The 16,555-nt window shown below is 36.0% G+C and overlaps 2 protein-coding genes across 4 annotated transcripts in view; both read left to right on the top strand.

Annotated features, from left to right (window-relative positions):
• The window catches only part of ttk (ttk protein kinase), a 29,961-nt gene extending 20,429 nt beyond the window's left edge, over positions 1 to 9,532 (top strand). The window contains exons 17-25 of one of the 2 annotated variants that reach the window (XM_048153419.1): positions 1,149 to 1,241; positions 1,336 to 1,493; positions 1,600 to 1,751; positions 3,045 to 3,169; positions 3,259 to 3,330; positions 3,462 to 3,638; positions 3,974 to 4,064; positions 7,321 to 7,403; positions 9,152 to 9,532. In XM_048153419.1, coding sequence (XP_048009376.1) covers positions 1,149 to 1,241; positions 1,336 to 1,493; positions 1,600 to 1,751; positions 3,045 to 3,169; positions 3,259 to 3,330; positions 3,462 to 3,638; positions 3,974 to 4,064; positions 7,321 to 7,403; positions 9,152 to 9,235 — 1,035 coding nt within the window. In that variant the 3' untranslated portion in view covers positions 9,236 to 9,532. Of the gene's footprint in view, positions 1 to 1,148; positions 1,242 to 1,335; positions 1,494 to 1,599; positions 1,752 to 3,044; positions 3,170 to 3,258; positions 3,331 to 3,461; positions 3,639 to 3,973; positions 4,065 to 7,317; positions 7,404 to 9,151 lie in introns of both variants that reach the window. The other variant, XM_048153418.1, reaches the window with a different exon arrangement.
• A 3,769-nt stretch (positions 9,533 to 13,301) lies between these two features.
• Positions 13,302 to 16,555, top strand: part of bckdhb (branched chain keto acid dehydrogenase E1 subunit beta) — a 95,332-nt gene continuing 92,078 nt past the window's right edge. The window contains exon 1 of one of the 2 annotated variants that reach the window (XM_048152175.1): positions 13,302 to 13,552. In XM_048152175.1, coding sequence (XP_048008132.1) covers positions 13,360 to 13,552 — 193 coding nt within the window. In that variant the 5' untranslated portion in view covers positions 13,302 to 13,359. The remainder of the gene's footprint in view (positions 13,553 to 16,555) is intronic. The other variant, XM_048152174.1, reaches the window with a different exon arrangement.

The following is a 16,555-nucleotide window of genomic DNA, read 5'->3' as shown; positions in this document are numbered from 1 at the left end:
AAAAAAAAAACATTTAATTCAGTTGGATAACGGTCGCCGCCACTCCATATTTACAGAGTACGCGCGACCGTTTAAAAGTGAAAGTAAACGCGCGCGCGCATTCAAACGTGATTTCAATACCCCGCATTTTGAAAGCGGCTCACTGATGAATACAGATATCTCTCAATATGAAAGCTATTTTAGGCTGGGCAGTGTAGTTGTAACCATCTCTCAGCTCTGTATCAAAGAAAAATTTGGTCTTATTTGATCTTTGAATATTGAGAGAGTGCGATTATGGTTGCACTTATTGTAAAGTGTTACCATAAAAATGAATAACAGTTTTCTCTTCTTATTATTTACTAGTACAAACAATAAGGTTTCATTTGTTAACATTAGTTAATGCACTGTGAACTATCATGAACTAACAATGAATGACTATTTTTATCAACTAACAAAGATTAATAAATACTGTAGCAAATATATTGCTTGTTGTTAGTTGATGTTGGTTAATACATTAATGTTAATAAATGAGACCTTATTGTAAAGTGTTACCATTTTTATTTTTTACTGTTTTTATTTCTGTGATCAGATTGTGGAGAGGAGTTCAGTTAGGAGGTCAAAAGCTGTAGAAGCTCATAATTCATGTACAGTAAGATCTGAAGAGACTGAAATCATACAGGAGGGAAGTCAGTCAGTTGAGTTAGTGGCAAAACCTTTTACATTACTTGAGTATTGTTGTCTTTTACTGCATATGATAATTCAGTCTCAGAAAGTAGAACTGAAATGACATTCATTACAAAATGATTAGTTAAAACATTTCAAATACACCTGCAAAATATTTTTTCTAGTCATGTATTTCGCCATCTTGTCTCGTCTCGTCTCGTGAGATACTGGTCTCGTCACACCCCTACCTGATAATCAAGAATTCTATTGCAACTTATTAAAATTGAATTACTGATATCAAAAGTTCACATCTTGGGAGTTAATCAAATCAAGACCTGACTTTATCCATCAAGAATTGATTGGATCATGAAAATTGAGTGCTACATACCAGAATGGAGTCAGGGTAATAAATAGGAAGTGTGGATTTTATGTTGCTTTCGGCTTCATTTCTGCCTCACTTCCTGTGTGATCTGTAATTAATTTTCTACCAATCTTTCACCCTTCAGACCCCCTCCTCTGCTTTCTCAAATGAATCCATCACAATAAAGGGCAAACAGTTCTTCATTTTCAAGATGATTGGTCGAGGCGGATCCAGTAAGGTACGAAAGAAATGACGTGTTGAGTGTATAATTTTCCATTTCATATGATCCATTGTGGGTAACAGAAATAATGGATTATTTTTTGTTTTTTAAGGTTTATCAGGTTTTTGACCATAAGAAACATGTGTACGCTGTGAAATATGTGAATCTAGAGGAGGCTGATGCCCAGGCAGTGGAAAGCTATAAGAATGAGATTGAGCACTTGAATCATCTTCAACAGTACAGTGACCAGATCATTAAACTCTATGACTAGTAAGTGTGTCTGTGATTGACCAGCATCACGACTCTGTTGTGCTTGGAAAATAATGCAAGTGACTTCAATTCTAGTGTGATGAGCTGTGTTCCTGCTTGCTTGCAGTGAGATCACTAACAGCTACATCTATATGCTCATGGAGTGCGGCCACCTGGATCTCAACACCTGGCTACGCAACCGCAAGTCCGTCAACCCGCTGGATAGGAAGTGTTACTGGAGGAATATGCTGGAGGCCGTGCACACCATCCACAAACATGGTGACCGTCACCTCTCGCACTCTCTAAACCATCACGATTACTATTTCTCATACTTTTTAACAAAGCATTCAGGGCCGTTCACATAGGGCTGGGCAATACTTTGAATATTACCGATAATATTGCCATAACTTTTTGAGAATATAACATTAATGAATTCTACATTATTTTAGTTTTAGGGTTTTTTTTTGTTTTGTTTTGGGTTTTTTTTAAAGTCGCCCTGTGGTGAAAAGTTTTTAATGTTGTTTATATGTCTATGTGGTGTTTTTAATATGCTTTAAGGCAAACCATGTTGCAAATTCAAAAGTCAACACCATTGCAGAGTATTTCTCTTTAAAACTGCAGTGAACCAAAGTCTCAAAAACACGGTTAGAATTTGCTGGTGTTTCTGACGTCACAAACTACCTTGTAACCAATCATGTCAACGTAGGGGTGGTTTTTAGCATACAATTAACTATGCTCGCTCTGAAGCAGGGGAGTCTTGAGAAGCTAGGTTAGCCCGCTATATTTTCCTGTTGATATGAAAAATGGGTAGATTTAGCAATATGGCAGGTGATGTATATTATGATGTTATGATGAACTATATGCCTTTCTCCACTGATGTTCTAAGTTGTTCAAAGCGTTTCAAAGGATGCTGATTTTTATAAGGCAGCTGTCTGACTCTGAAATGGCAAACGGGAACATGTTTTGTGTAACATTTAACAACACATTACCCTATTCGCTGTTTGATAACGTGGTCAAGCAAAAGGCTAATCATATTAATTACTGTTATGTGTCTGATAGCATTGTGCAGCGTTTACCTCAGTAAGTTGACCGAGTGGATCTCTAAGCTGGTGTGAGTGGAGGTGGGGCTAATTAGCATATTCATAGATCTGCGTATAATAAACAAGGCAAGGGGTGTAGTTACATTCAAGCTATTTTAAGGCATGAAGAATTCATTTTTCACAGGAAAAAACATTTAAATATGTCATTTTGGTGATCAAAGGTGAGTTTTAAGAGATAAAATGCTTGACTACAGGGGGACTTGAATACATCAAAGTAAACTAAATGAAAATCGTTGCCTTGGCAACTAGCTGAAATAAAAATAAGTTTAATTAGTATTTTAAGTTTTATTTTAATTCAGTTAGTTACATTTTTTTAAAGTAACAAAAATGCTTTTATGGGGTGGGCCCTAGCATTATAGAATTGAGTTTTTCATAGAAAAAAACATTCATATTTTTTTTTAGAAAATGTAAAACTCTAGTTTAATTATTGCACTTTTTAATGGATTCATTTCTTTGCATTTTACATTTGAAGGTATCATCCACAGCGATTTAAAGCCAGCTAATTTTGTGATTGTGGATGCTTCGCTGAAACTGATAGACTTTGGTATCGCCAACCGTATTCAGCCTGACGTGACCAGCATCATGAAGGACTCGCAGGTTTGGTTGGAACAGAACTGTGATCTAGAGAGAAGTGTTGTTTCTGGTCTGTTCTACTGAGATTTACTTGATTTTATGATGTCCATCAGGTCGGGACTCTAAATTACATGCCACCAGAGGCCATTAAAGACACGTCCTCCAATGGAAAGCCAGGGTCAAAGGTGAGAAGAGTTCATATTTTAGTGCCTCAAAATCATCATCGGCTCAGATGATAATGTATTTCATCCAGGAACGGTGTATATTGGTAGATTACACAGTCTGATCCCGTCATTCTTTCCTCTGCTGTCTACAGATCAGTGCTAAAGGGGATGTGTGGTCTCTGGGGTGTATCCTGTATTGCATGACTTATGGAAAGACTCCATTCCAGAACATCACCAATCAGATAAGCAAAATCCATGCCATCATAGACCCGTCCCATGAGATCGACTTTCCCGATATTCCGGAAAAGGACCTACTTGATGTGCTTAAGGTGTGCAGAATGTTTGGCTGTGCTGAACAGTCACTGAGTATGTTTACATGCACCATTATAATGAGATGATTTAAGAGATATTGTGATTAAACTTTATCTCATGTTAACACAATTGATCAAATTAATGTGATTAAGCTCATAATCATAGTAAAATAACCACAATTCCTAGCAAATAAATAGAATAATGAAAATTGAATGCGGGAGTGAAGAGGGTTCAAACGTCCTTACTCTGATTACTGGAAATAATCACATTATTGGTGCACATGTAAATGTAGTCAGTTAATGACCTCAACAATTTCCTAGTACAGTGCTCACTGTCTGTCTGTTCATTTCAGAGGTGTTTAGTTCGCAATCCTAGAGAAAGGATTTCCATAGCAGAACTCCTCGATCATCCATACCTGCAACTGCAATCTGCACCTGAGCCAGGTACGTGCTATATATGCAGAAACAACAGTCTCCTAAAGACTAACAAATGTTTACTGAAAGCAAATGCAAATCTAAAGGTGTTTAAAATCATTTTTTGCTGGTAGATACAACATGGATCGTGTGACGTCAATGCTATTATAGAATTAGCCTGTTTGCAGGCATATTTGCTGCATGATTGATTTATTCCACGATCAAAAATTGCTGAATGTATAACCATGATAAAGTAGTACTTTAAAGGATGTTCAAGTCTTGATGGAATTACCTTAATTACGAGATTCTGACTTCTGATTCTGAAGTGTTCATGTCCCTGTAGAACTTGTAATTAAAACTTGTAAACTCTGAATTTAAATCTTGAAAGCTCTGACTCTGTAACATAATGCATAAAATGGCAGTATCTTCAGCGGCAAAATGTAGTTATCTAGTAATAGTTTTTTTTAAAGGGGTCTTATTATGCTCAATTATAATTTCATAATTTTGTTTATGGGGTCTATTAGAATACATTTACATTTAAAGTTCAAAAACAAGTGCAAGGAGTCACAAAACAGAGATTGTTCGCACGTAGGGGCGTAAATTTCATCGGACAGTAGGGGGGGACAATAAACATAAAATTTCTCAAGAGCAATTTTTGAAGGGGACACAAATAATACAGCCAAAATTTTACTTATAAAGGATATATGCAGGGGTTAAATTGGGCCGGGGCCGTCCGGGGCTGAGCCCCGGCACATAGGCTTATCAGGGCTCGACATTAACGCTTAATTTTTTGAAGGGGCAAGAGAAAGAGAGCTTTACTTGTCCTGATTAAAACATCAATAACAAAAATAGTTAGGGAATCACCAAAACGCAAGCATGATTCTATTACATTTAGTGTAAGTGGCGATTGATAATGGATAATATAAATATTTAATAATAAATATTTTATTAATGAATGATTCAGCATTTTGAACGAATCGGTTGAGTCAAAGATTCAGTAATAGCCTATTCCAAAACACCTGCCTCATTCTTGAATGAATCAGCCGTTTGAACAAATCGTTTGAATGAATGACTAGGACAGTCTCTTGCCACCACCTACTGCCGGTTCAGTTTCATGTTTAAATTTTCCCAACATTTCTTATTTGTATATTCAAAAATATTTAAAGAATATCATAACATTATTTAATGCAGTTGTAATTTTTCAGTGTAAATTATTTAATTTGATTCATAACAGTCCTGCTTTATTTTTCTTATTGAATTTATTGATCAAATGTAAAAAAAAATGAAATAAAAGATGAAGCATGTAATAAGATAAGGGGAAAAAATGCCCTTGGGGTAAATATCACAAATATGCAGATATAAATATGCAAAAGCTGACGGAACACGGTTGAGAATATAGCTTCAGAATAAATTATATTTACACCAAAAAAAATCTAATTTTTTCCAGACAACTTTTTTGGTCAGACAAGTGACCAATTTACTTGTCCAAAGGACAATACCCTGTATTTTGTATTGATATGCTCTCCTTTAGGCCTACAGAAAGACTTTGTTATCAGATGTAGCTTTGCACACTGCCAGCATCTAGAATGATTTTGATCTGCATTTTAGTGTTCATAGCAGAGGGCTCTGTCGACTTATTTTTAGTTTGTCAATTGATAAGATTTTGTAGGCTTTGCATACACATGTGCACTCCTCGAAAGCCTGAAATCACAGAGCCCCCCCACATAAGAAATCCCAATTTAACCCCTGGATATATGTAATGTTACACAGAAGAAAACCTTACTACTATTATTAGTGTAGCATGTAGACTGCCATTATGCTCAATGTTTCTCTTTGGTTCAATAAAAAAACTGACTAAATTGACCAAAATATTCAAAATCATTTATTTATTGGAATATTTTTGAAGTTGTTTACAACCAAGTCACCAAAATACGATGAATACACTTTGAGCAAAACCCAACACACAACAGTAAATCTACTAGCCTTATTAGAGTTCACATATTCTTATCACACTGTTAATTGTTGTTGGTGTGGGTGACATAGTATCCAACAAGCTATTGTAAACAAGCTACCAAACGCTAGGTAACATTATAATCGCTAAAATAGCGGACTCACGGGAAAAAAAAATCATGTTATCATCTTGCTTTTTTTGTTATGACTAATTACTCAGCGTCGTCAGCATTAAAGCAAAAATAACCACTTCATCCGATGTTTTTGAATAAAATAGCCTTAACAGCCTACTTACTAGAGCTCCTCTCAACTACTGTCTGTCTTCTCTCCCGCCGGCGCCGCCTGATTTCTACACGCACGAGTGTGATGTGCGCGGTGGACCAAACCACTGTGAGGCAAGGGAAGGGTCACTCAAAATGTTTCTAAACTTAAAACGCCTGTTTGCGTTTGTATTGCTTTACTTCTTACACAATTATTTTAAGGATATATCATTTATTTACAATACTTAGAGTGGTTTTTAATTATATTTTTTGGGGGGGACAGCACTCAGATAGGGGGGGGTCATGTCCCCCCCGTCCCCCCCCGCGATTTACGCCCCTGTTCGCACGCCATCTGAAAGGTGCCTCCGAACATGCGTTCCGAACCGTGGGGCCTGGTTCATACGGATCACGGATCAACCCCTAAAAAATACCATTAATTATCTATGTAAAACTTTTGTTTTGTTTTAAAGGTGGGATCAGTAGATTTTGAAAAACTCTGTTAGACATTGTTGATATTTGAAATCAACCCAAACAAACACACCCCTCTCTTCATTGCTCCGCCTCCAAAACTCACACTCCAATCCTAACCACCCTGCTCAGAGCAGCCTCCGCATCTGTTTTCAGGCCTTCCCTCTTAGCTCTCTCCAGCGCTGGAAAGCTTTTCTAATATAACTGGGTCCTAAAGTGCTTGCCCAGGCATAAACCTTCATTCCAGTGATATTCTTTTGAGCTTTTGTATTGTGTCCCATTTCTCGTTCTGTCCCGTACACTTTTTTTCTATTTTTTTTTTTTTCCCCCTCAAATCTCTCTCTTGCTCGTTCTCTCTCCTTGACCATCATACGCCCCCTAATGCTGATTGGTTAGATGTTTGTTGTTGGTGTCGGCCCGACTAACTTCCAAACAGTGTTGTTGAAATTCTACTGAGCCCACCTTTAAATATTACATGGTGCACCTTTTATATGTGCTAATTATCAATCTTAACCTTATAGGAATGTAAATAATTTTGCTGCATGCATAAAGCAAATACTGTCTGTTTTAATGTGATCATATTGTTATTTTACTGTTGTTTACAGCAGAACCGTGTGCCGGTGATTTGAAGAGAATCCTCAATGAACTGGCGGCTCTTCAGTCTCCCAACAGTATCGCAAGAGCTGCTAGTGTAAGTCATCCTCATGTAGCTGCTCAAACGTCAGGTGTTGTGTGTTGTATTGTGTTTTTATTACCTGTTAGACCCCACGGAATGTAAACTGGAGCATGTGTGTTAGTCATTAATAACTGTCATCATTTACTCACCCTCATGTCGTTCCAAACCAGTAAGACATTCGTTCAACACAAATAAAGATATTTTTGATGAAATCTGAGAGCCTTCTGTCCCTCCATTGACAGCTACACAACTACCACTTTGACGTTTCAAAAAGTTCATAAAGAGATCATAAATCTAATCCATATGAATTGAGCGGTTTAGTCCAAATTTACTGAAGAGACTCGATCACTTTATATGATGAACAGATTGAATTTAGGCTTTTATTCACATATAAACATTGATCAACTTGCATATCAGTTATGGTAAATGGAAGCTCGAGCATGTTTGCTTGACGTTCGAGAACCAATGAGGTTCATTTGAGCTTTCACAAGAGGTTTGTTCTCGCGCATCAAGCAGGTTCGATTGATCTTCTGTTTATCTTTGCTGATGAATGTTTATATGTGAATAAAATCCTAAATTCAATCTGTTCATCATATAAAGCGACGAGTCTTTTCAGAAAATTGACTAAACTACTCATTCATATGGATTAGTTTTATGATCTCTTTATTTTTTTTTTTAAAGCGTCAGTGGTAGTTGCATAGCTGTCAATGGAGGGACAGAATTCGCTCTGATTTCTATAAAAAGATCTTCATTTGTTTTCTGAAGATGAACGAGTCTTATGGGTTCAGAATGACATGAGAGTGAGTAATTAATGACAGAATTTTCATATTTGGGTGAACTGTCCTTCTAAAGAGCAATAAAGGGTTAATGTCCCTCTCCCTAAACCAGGGGTCTTCAAACTTGGTCCTGCAGAGTTTAGCTCCAGCTTGCCTTAACACACCTGCCTGGAAGTTTCTAGTATGCCTAATTAGACATTGATTATCTGGTTCAGGTGTGTTTAATTGGGGATGGAGCTGAACTCTGCAGGACAGTGGCCCTCCAAGACCCAATTAGGAGACCCCTGCCCTAAACAATAAGTTTGTGGCTGAAACAAAAGATTGTGGCTGTGACTATTTAAAAAAAGGTTCCACCATGACATTCTGTTTCAACTGGAAGTCCATCAACACAAAGTGTGTGCATTAAAGCAACTGTTCCCCAAAAAAATGTGATTTAAACCCCAAGGCAATCTAAGATATATATGACTTTATTTCCTCAGCTGAAGAGAAATTAAGGTTTTTGAGGAAAATATTCTTCTTTTCTCCATCTAATGCAAGTAAATAAGGCTTATTGTAATCCATTTTTGACGGTCCAAAAATCCATATTTAGGCAGCTTCAAACTAAGGGCTCCACACGACCCCAGCCGACGAATAAAGTTCTTCTCTAGTGAAAAAATAATATTTTAACTACAAATGCACACCTTTGTCCCGCTCTCATCGCGTGAACTCGGTGGTCTCTTGAATGCGCATAGCAGAGCTGGACCAAGGGATTTTGGACCATCAAAAAATGATTTATGCTGAGCACCATTCACTTGTATTAAATGGAGAAAAATCCTGGAGTGTTTTCCTCCAAAACCTTAATTTCTCTTTGGCTGAGGAAAGAAAGTCATATACATCTTGGATGACCTTGGGGTGAGTAAATAATCAGGAAATTATTTTTGGTGACCTTTAAGCAAAAATATTATCAATATTTACATTTAAACTGTCTTTCTTTCCTTACCGCTGCAGAACCTGGCCAAGATGTGCAACAGTGGGAGGAAGTTAGATGTTTCTGAATGTGTGAAAACATCCAGTCAGACCCTGTGGAAATGACGAGGATGCCGTGTGGATTGGAGATAATGAAGCCTCCAGGACTCAAAACCACTGTTTCTAAGCACTCAGGAGCCACTGAGACAAATGTCTTTCTCTCACCTTCAACACGCTGGCAGTCAAAACAGCTTTGAGCTTCTGCCGCCACTAGGTGCCACCTTGCTTACCACTCTGTTTTAGATGCATTAAAGAAATGCAAGTTTGTTGTCCATTTCTACTCAACTGTTTCTGATTTTATTTGACCACATAATGTAATCTAAGAAAGTGCACATGACAAAATAAAACAAACCTTGTCAGGTATATTCCAAATGTAGTGTTTGTTTGAAACCAAGTTGGGAGTAATTCTGGTTCTACTGCAATATGACATATTAAAGGATTAGTCCACTTTCAAATAAAATTTTGCCGATAATTTACTCACCCCCATGTCATCCAAGATGTTCATGTCTTTCTTTATTCAGTCGAAAAGAAATGAAGGTTTTTGATGAAAACATTCCAAGATTATTCTCCATATAGTGGACTTCAATGGACCCCAAATGTTGAAGGTCAAAATTACAGTTTCAGTGCAGCTTCAAAGGGCTTTAAATGATACCAGATGAGGAATAAGTGTCTTATCTAGCGAAACCATCGGTCATTTTTGAAAAAAATGAAAATGTATATGCTTTATATAAACAAATGATCACCTTGCATGTGCGTCTGCCAAAACCGCACTTTCGTATTCTTCAAAAAGCTTATGCTGTATGTCCTACACCTTCCCTATTCTACTTGCGGAAAAAACAGAACTGGCGCTGCGTTCATTCCATAAGTAGAATAGAGAGGGTGTAGGACATACAGCGTAAGCCGATCCTTTAACATGTTTTCGCTGCCGTCTCGTTCGTCAGTGAATTTAATATTCTATGAAGCTATTTCAGTATGACACTATTTCATCAGAATGCATGATTACTTTTCAGTGTCCATTAATGATTAAAGCAGGCTTCTGTTTCATCTTCTCTATGGATTTCCATTAAAATGGAAATTGATTTTGTTTAAAAGAGTCTTGAATTCCTCCAGGAGAAGGGGTTCTGTTTATACTGTTCTCCTAAATGGTTATTTCCTGTGTGATGTCATTAAGGAGTTTACTTTTGTCGAAGAAATATTACAAAAAAAAAATGGGTTGGAAAGGGATATTGTAGACACCAAATCCATAATGACTGAAAAAAAATGTTCCTCCAAAAATATTTAGTTTGAAACAAACATTTTAGTAGTTTGTGATATTGTTAAGAAAACTTATGCTTTCACGTTTAATGTTGAACCCAAAGTATTAAAGATTCAATATGTAATAGTTCCGCAAGAGGTCTATTCAAAACAAAGGTGTAGCTTGATGACACCAAGTTTGAGCGCAGAATCTTGGGACATGTGGTCTCCATCTCAACGGACGGTGCAAAAGAATAGGAATTGGAGTCGGGAAAAAATCATGTTCATGGATGCGATTATTAACGTTACTGTAGTATGAAGCAGAGCAGAACCGAGTGTTGTGGGAGCCGAAAGGCCGCTGAAGCGATTGCGCAACACACGCCTCACGAGCAGCGGGACTTTTATTATGACACAGTCGTCGGCGCCGCTTCCGCTTTTCCAGTCATGATGAGTATGAGGTAACGCAGCTCTGTTTATCACATTAGATTCATTTGAGAGTGTTGAAAATGATGTTATAACGTTACTCTGTGCGTTCGCTCGGCGGCTGCTGTGAGACACTGTTACACACTGCAGTAAGATAGGTCGATTTTAGAATATATTAAATGCTGGATGGCTTGTGTTGATAAAATTAATGGAATTAATTTTAAAACGTATAGAGAATACGATTCTGACGTCACGCCGCGTTGAGTTCTGGGTAACTTCTTTGTTTATACGCCATCTTGACAGGATCGCGCAGCCTTTCCGTCATTGAGCTTAGTTCAGTAATTTGTTTTCTGTCATGATTGTGAAAAATTTCACCATTAACTTATATGTCATTAATGCTGCATCGATAATGGCGATAGTAACTCTGATAATCGTTCTGAGAGAGAACTGGACAACGAGGCAACGTTTTTTGCCTTTTCCACGTGTAAAAACAGCAAGGGAAGCAGGTCTAGGAGATGACGAGAAGACGCCGGATGGCAAATCTTTTAGTAATGGCACTGATTAAACCCACTGCATATCACTCAATAAAAGAATCACATTGCTAAGTGTTTTTTGAAATTTTTGGTTTAATAATTAACATTACTTTTTGCGAGCCTGACTCTCACTCCGCTCGTGAATTAGTAGAACTTGAACGGGGACATTCAAATGCTTTTAAGAATGAAGAAACGCTTAATGCACCGAGACAAACACAAGATTCTGTACATATCTGTTAAAGCATACTGTGTGGAGAACGCGTTGCGTTCATTCAGGGCTCGTCTGCACATCTTTTAATATAATGTCATCATAATACACTAAGCCAGCATTTTTAAAAGGTGCCCTTGCAAGGACTCACTACTAAACTGTTGACAAGCTCCTAGGGTTTTGATTTTGTTTGTCATCTGTTGAAATAAATATAAAAATACAGTGTGTTCGTGTCCGTCTGTCCGCTGAGTGACCCATAATCTCTGATTCTCTGGGATCGTGGAAAGGAATATTTACAATGACAATACTCAATATGCTCGTTTAAGCATCATTTAAACGTTTCCAACAAATAAATGAATCGATTTTTCTCAGCGTGTTGAACACATACTTTTATTTGGATATTCATATGATGGCTGAAGCAGCAGCGAGCGTCCAGTGTGCGACACGGTAAACAGATGAACATTGTAAACGAAATTCTACAAAACTTCAGTGAAAAAATAAAAAATAAATAAAATTATCATGCGATGCTATAAAATAGCTTCTGTTCCCTGCAAACGATACCCTTAAAATGTGAATGTTCCACTTAATGGCAGAAACAAAACAAAAGGTAAGCAAGTATCTGTATTCATTTCAGTGCAAGTAGTAGGGGGCGATCCTGTCAAAATGGCGGCGCCGCCCCGGCATGCAACACGGCATGACGTCAGTTCGTATTCTCTATAGTATGATGGAGAAAATGCTGTATTACTGTTACTAAAAATAAAGCTGCATCTGATTATGCTATGTTAGCTACTTCACAAAATAGTGTTTCTGAGGCATGGTAAAGCATCAAGAAAATTAGATTTAAACAAAAAGACTAAACGTGTTGAGCTATATAACAACATATAAAAACAGTTGTTCCCTTGTCTATTAAAACATGTAAATATTAAAGCGTCTTTGGTGTTTCCATAGTTTCTACAAAATAAAACCGGAAACCGAGGGTAACGCAGGTATGACGCAATTGAGAGGCGACTACTCGCACGTCCCGGAGCCTTGGTTAGAATTGCAATTTTCTCACGATTTACAAATAGTTGGAAACATTTGGGATATTGTAAGTACTCAAGTGAACAAAATATATAACACTGGCCTAGTGGTTTTTGGATATTTTACTGCAAAAATATTACATATTGCACCTTTAACACATTTATGCATGAAAAAGTACTTCATAACAGTAATGACTGAATCAACAAATAAACATACTTTTAAGATACTTTTCAGTCTTAATTTTACATATTTACTAAATTATATTTATAATGTAATTATATTACATGTTTACCAAACTCACATTGTTTAATAATCTGTTACGATTAGTACACTATGGCTGTTTTACTTTTGTCATGACTAAAAATAAATGCTGCCTAGGTCAAGGGTTTTCAAACTGGGGTCCGGGGCCGCAAGACAGTAACGGTCTAGAGAAAAGCTGTAAATAAATTAAAATAAATAAATTGCATTAAAATGAATAAAATGTGATAAAAAAAAATATTATAATATAACGTAAAATAAACTGATTTTAGATATATAATATTAATCTTCAGTGTATACATTTGGGATTTTATAAAAGATTAGTCTCTTAAATGTTAGGATCGGGGTCCTCAACACGAGGATGATCATATTTGGAGGTCCGTGGAACCCGGGACTAGGGTGATGACGTTACGCAGTGTCAATCAAAACTCCTCCCACGCGTTCAGCCAATCAGAGCAGCAGTAGTCCATGTGAGTGTTGACGTCAGCACGCTTTCCTGCTTGGTTTCCAGCGCAATGGCGGCTCCGCGGCTCTTCTTGAGAACCTTAGGCGTAAAGTCTTCCTTAACCGGGTTAACCGGTGGCGTGCACGGCAGTTTGGGGTTAACTTTGCTGAAACTGTCTCCCGACTGCACAGCCAAGCCGACAGCACAGAGAAGACACGCAGCGCACTTCACCTATCATCCTGACCCTGTGCCGACTCAGTATGGTAAATGCCCTTGTTTACACTCTACAGGAGGTCTGGATACTGACAGCAGAGTGAGCTGTTCATGCAATTCAGCTCTTAAAGCTCCCATTATTAAACAATATTCATAATAAACCGAATAAATAAATAAATCATAAACAAGCCGAAATTAATCTAAACATACTTGACATGACAATGTAAACTCGTATAGGAACTAGTTGAAAGTAACAAGCGTCGGACAAAACTCATTTGTCAGTCTTGTTTATAGTTGTGTGATGTAAACACAGTAGTGCTTGACATATAACGTTAGAGGTGATTTGATTAGTTGCTAAGGTCATTTCCATATATTCATAAATATTGAAGATCTAGAGATCTTGAATGATATAACTTAGTGTTCTGTATAAAAAAAATGCTGAGATGTATTAACCTAAATAACATTAAAAAAAACATATTTTATTAAAAAACATTAAAAGTTATTCAGAAGTCTTTAAAGGTCAAATGTACTGGTTTATTAAAGGGAACTATCAAAATCTATTACCTCCATCAGCTAAAATGGGCCACTTTATGAACTGACTTCTTTTAGGACATATTGTGATATTTCCCTTTATTAAAACAGTTAAAATATTGAAAGAATCTAAATTCATACTCATATCATATTTATGTTATATTAGTGTTGTATCCAGTAATTGCATGCATACATAGAATCGCTGCATACCAAAATGCAACAATTTCTATTATATTGATGTATTTTCTGAAACATTTTAATGCTGCTTTTATAATTGCTGTTTTTTAATTATAGTTTTGTAAAGGAAGGTGTTGCAGTTTAACAGGCTAAAATTTCTCCTTTTCTACACATTAAAGTACATTAAAGCAATATTTGTTTTGTTTTAATATAAAATATAAAGACTATGCAAAATCCTTATGCTCATTTTGTTTAAAAACTGATTTTGACTCCATAAAAAAAATGTCTCCCTCAACATCTGTGTGGTTGGTTATTGTCAGACCTTGTTAAAAGATTGTAATTTAAAGGGGTCATGATATGCCTTTTTTAATATTTTTAAAGCTCTCCAGCATATTTTCTTGTTAAAATGTCAGGTGGACTTTAATAGATCTGCTCTTGGGCACAATAAGCAAGCAAATATTCAGTGCATTCTTTATCTTTCATTCTATTTAAATAATTATTCATTTTAATCTATATATTTTAGTGTGTCAACAATAGGGTTGCAATGGAGTGGAAACTTTCCAGAAACTTTCCATGGGAACTTAACCTGGGAATTTTGGAAATATTCCAATTTGGAAACTTAATAGGAATTTATGGGAATTAATTGGAAATTTGGGGAAATTTATATAAATTTATAATATTTATTATCATATAAAAACATAAATATAAACATTTTGTTTGGTCATAACATGTAATAAGTTATTTATTTTTCGCATTCAATTAATTCTAATTTAGTAAATATGTAAAATATATGTTTATTGCAGCAATTGTTGTGTTATTTATTTCAGTGTCACATGATCCTTCAGAAATCATTTGAATGTGTTCAAGAAACATTTCTTATAATTATCAATGTTGGAAACAGTTGTGCTGCTTAATATTTTTTTGGAATCTTTAATACTATTTCCAGGATTCATTGATGAATAAAAAGTTCAAAAGAACAGCATTTATTCAAAATAGAAATCTTTTCTAACAATATCACTTTTTATCAGTTTCACACATAGTTGCTGAATAAAAGTATTAATTTCTTTCAAAAAAAGAAAGAAAAAAATGACTGACCCCAGCATTTTGAATGGTAGTTTATATTTTTACAAAAGATTTCTATTTTAAATAAATGCTGTTCTTTAAATTTTTGTTCATCAAAAATCCTGAAAAAAGTATCACAGGTTATTAAGCAGCACAACTGTTTCCAACATTGATAACTGAGTATCAAATCAGCATATTAGAATGATTTCTGAAGGATCATGTAACACTGAAGACTGGAGAAATGATGCTGAAAATTCATCTTTGATCACAGAAATAAATTATATTTTAATATATATTAAAATAGAAAACCATTATTTTAAATTGTAGTTATATTTCACAATATTACAGTTTTTTTCTGTATTTTTGTTCAAATGTGCATGTTATGGACTGGGGGAATGCACAGTGCATGCAGGGGGTGTGTCCTCAATAGCCCTGCAGTAAGTCATGTGCTGTGTGAATGTGATTGAGGAATGTCAGGGTAAAAATTCAACTGAAATTGCATTAAATCTGGTTGTTTTAACCAAAATTATGCTGTAAGATGTTTTTTTTTTTTTTTCTCAATTACATTTAAGTACCCTGTTATAGGCTATCCTGCAGTTTAGCTAATTCCCATATATTCCCGTTAATTCCCATGGACAGTTTCCAGCTTTGAAAATTCTCTGAATTTTGCAACCCTAATCAACAATCAGTTCCATTTTTGAAGAGTGCACATGTGCAAGGGAACTCCGGAGTATGACGTATGAAGGAGCCCGCGATGAATCAAACATCAGATAAAGCAAAATGACATGGAACAAAAGTGTAGTAGTCATGAGGGGCCTGTTTCAGAAAGGAGGTGAAAACTCTTGAGTATGTTAACCCTGAAATGAGGGAAACTCTGGGTTTTCACTTTCAGAATGGGAAGTATATCAAACTTGAGAAAGCAGGGTTTCTGAGTCAGTTACCATGGTAACTTAGTCTGTGAACCTAACCTGGTCAGGAGCAGGTTTTCTTCAGTTAACCCAGAGTTTCTTTAGGTTTCCTCCATCTTTTTAAAAACGCAAGGAATGTTTAAATACTTCATTCATTCATTCATTCATTCATTCATTCATTCATTCATTCATTCATTCATTCATTCATGCTGCAAAAACGCTTTTCTTACAGAGTATTTTTGTCTTATTTCAAGTACAAATATCTAAAAATTCTTAAATCAAGATGCATTTTCTATATAAAAAATGATATAAGATATTTATTATTGTTCCCTGGAGTGAATTTAAATTAAGTGCATTTTACTTAAGTAAAATTAT

Source organism: Megalobrama amblycephala, linkage group LG13 (genome assembly GCF_018812025.1).
Source record: "Megalobrama amblycephala isolate DHTTF-2021 linkage group LG13, ASM1881202v1, whole genome shotgun sequence".
In the NCBI taxonomy this organism is placed as follows: domain Eukaryota; kingdom Metazoa; phylum Chordata; class Actinopteri; order Cypriniformes; family Xenocyprididae; genus Megalobrama; species Megalobrama amblycephala.
This window is presented reverse-complemented; position numbering and strand designations above follow the sequence as displayed.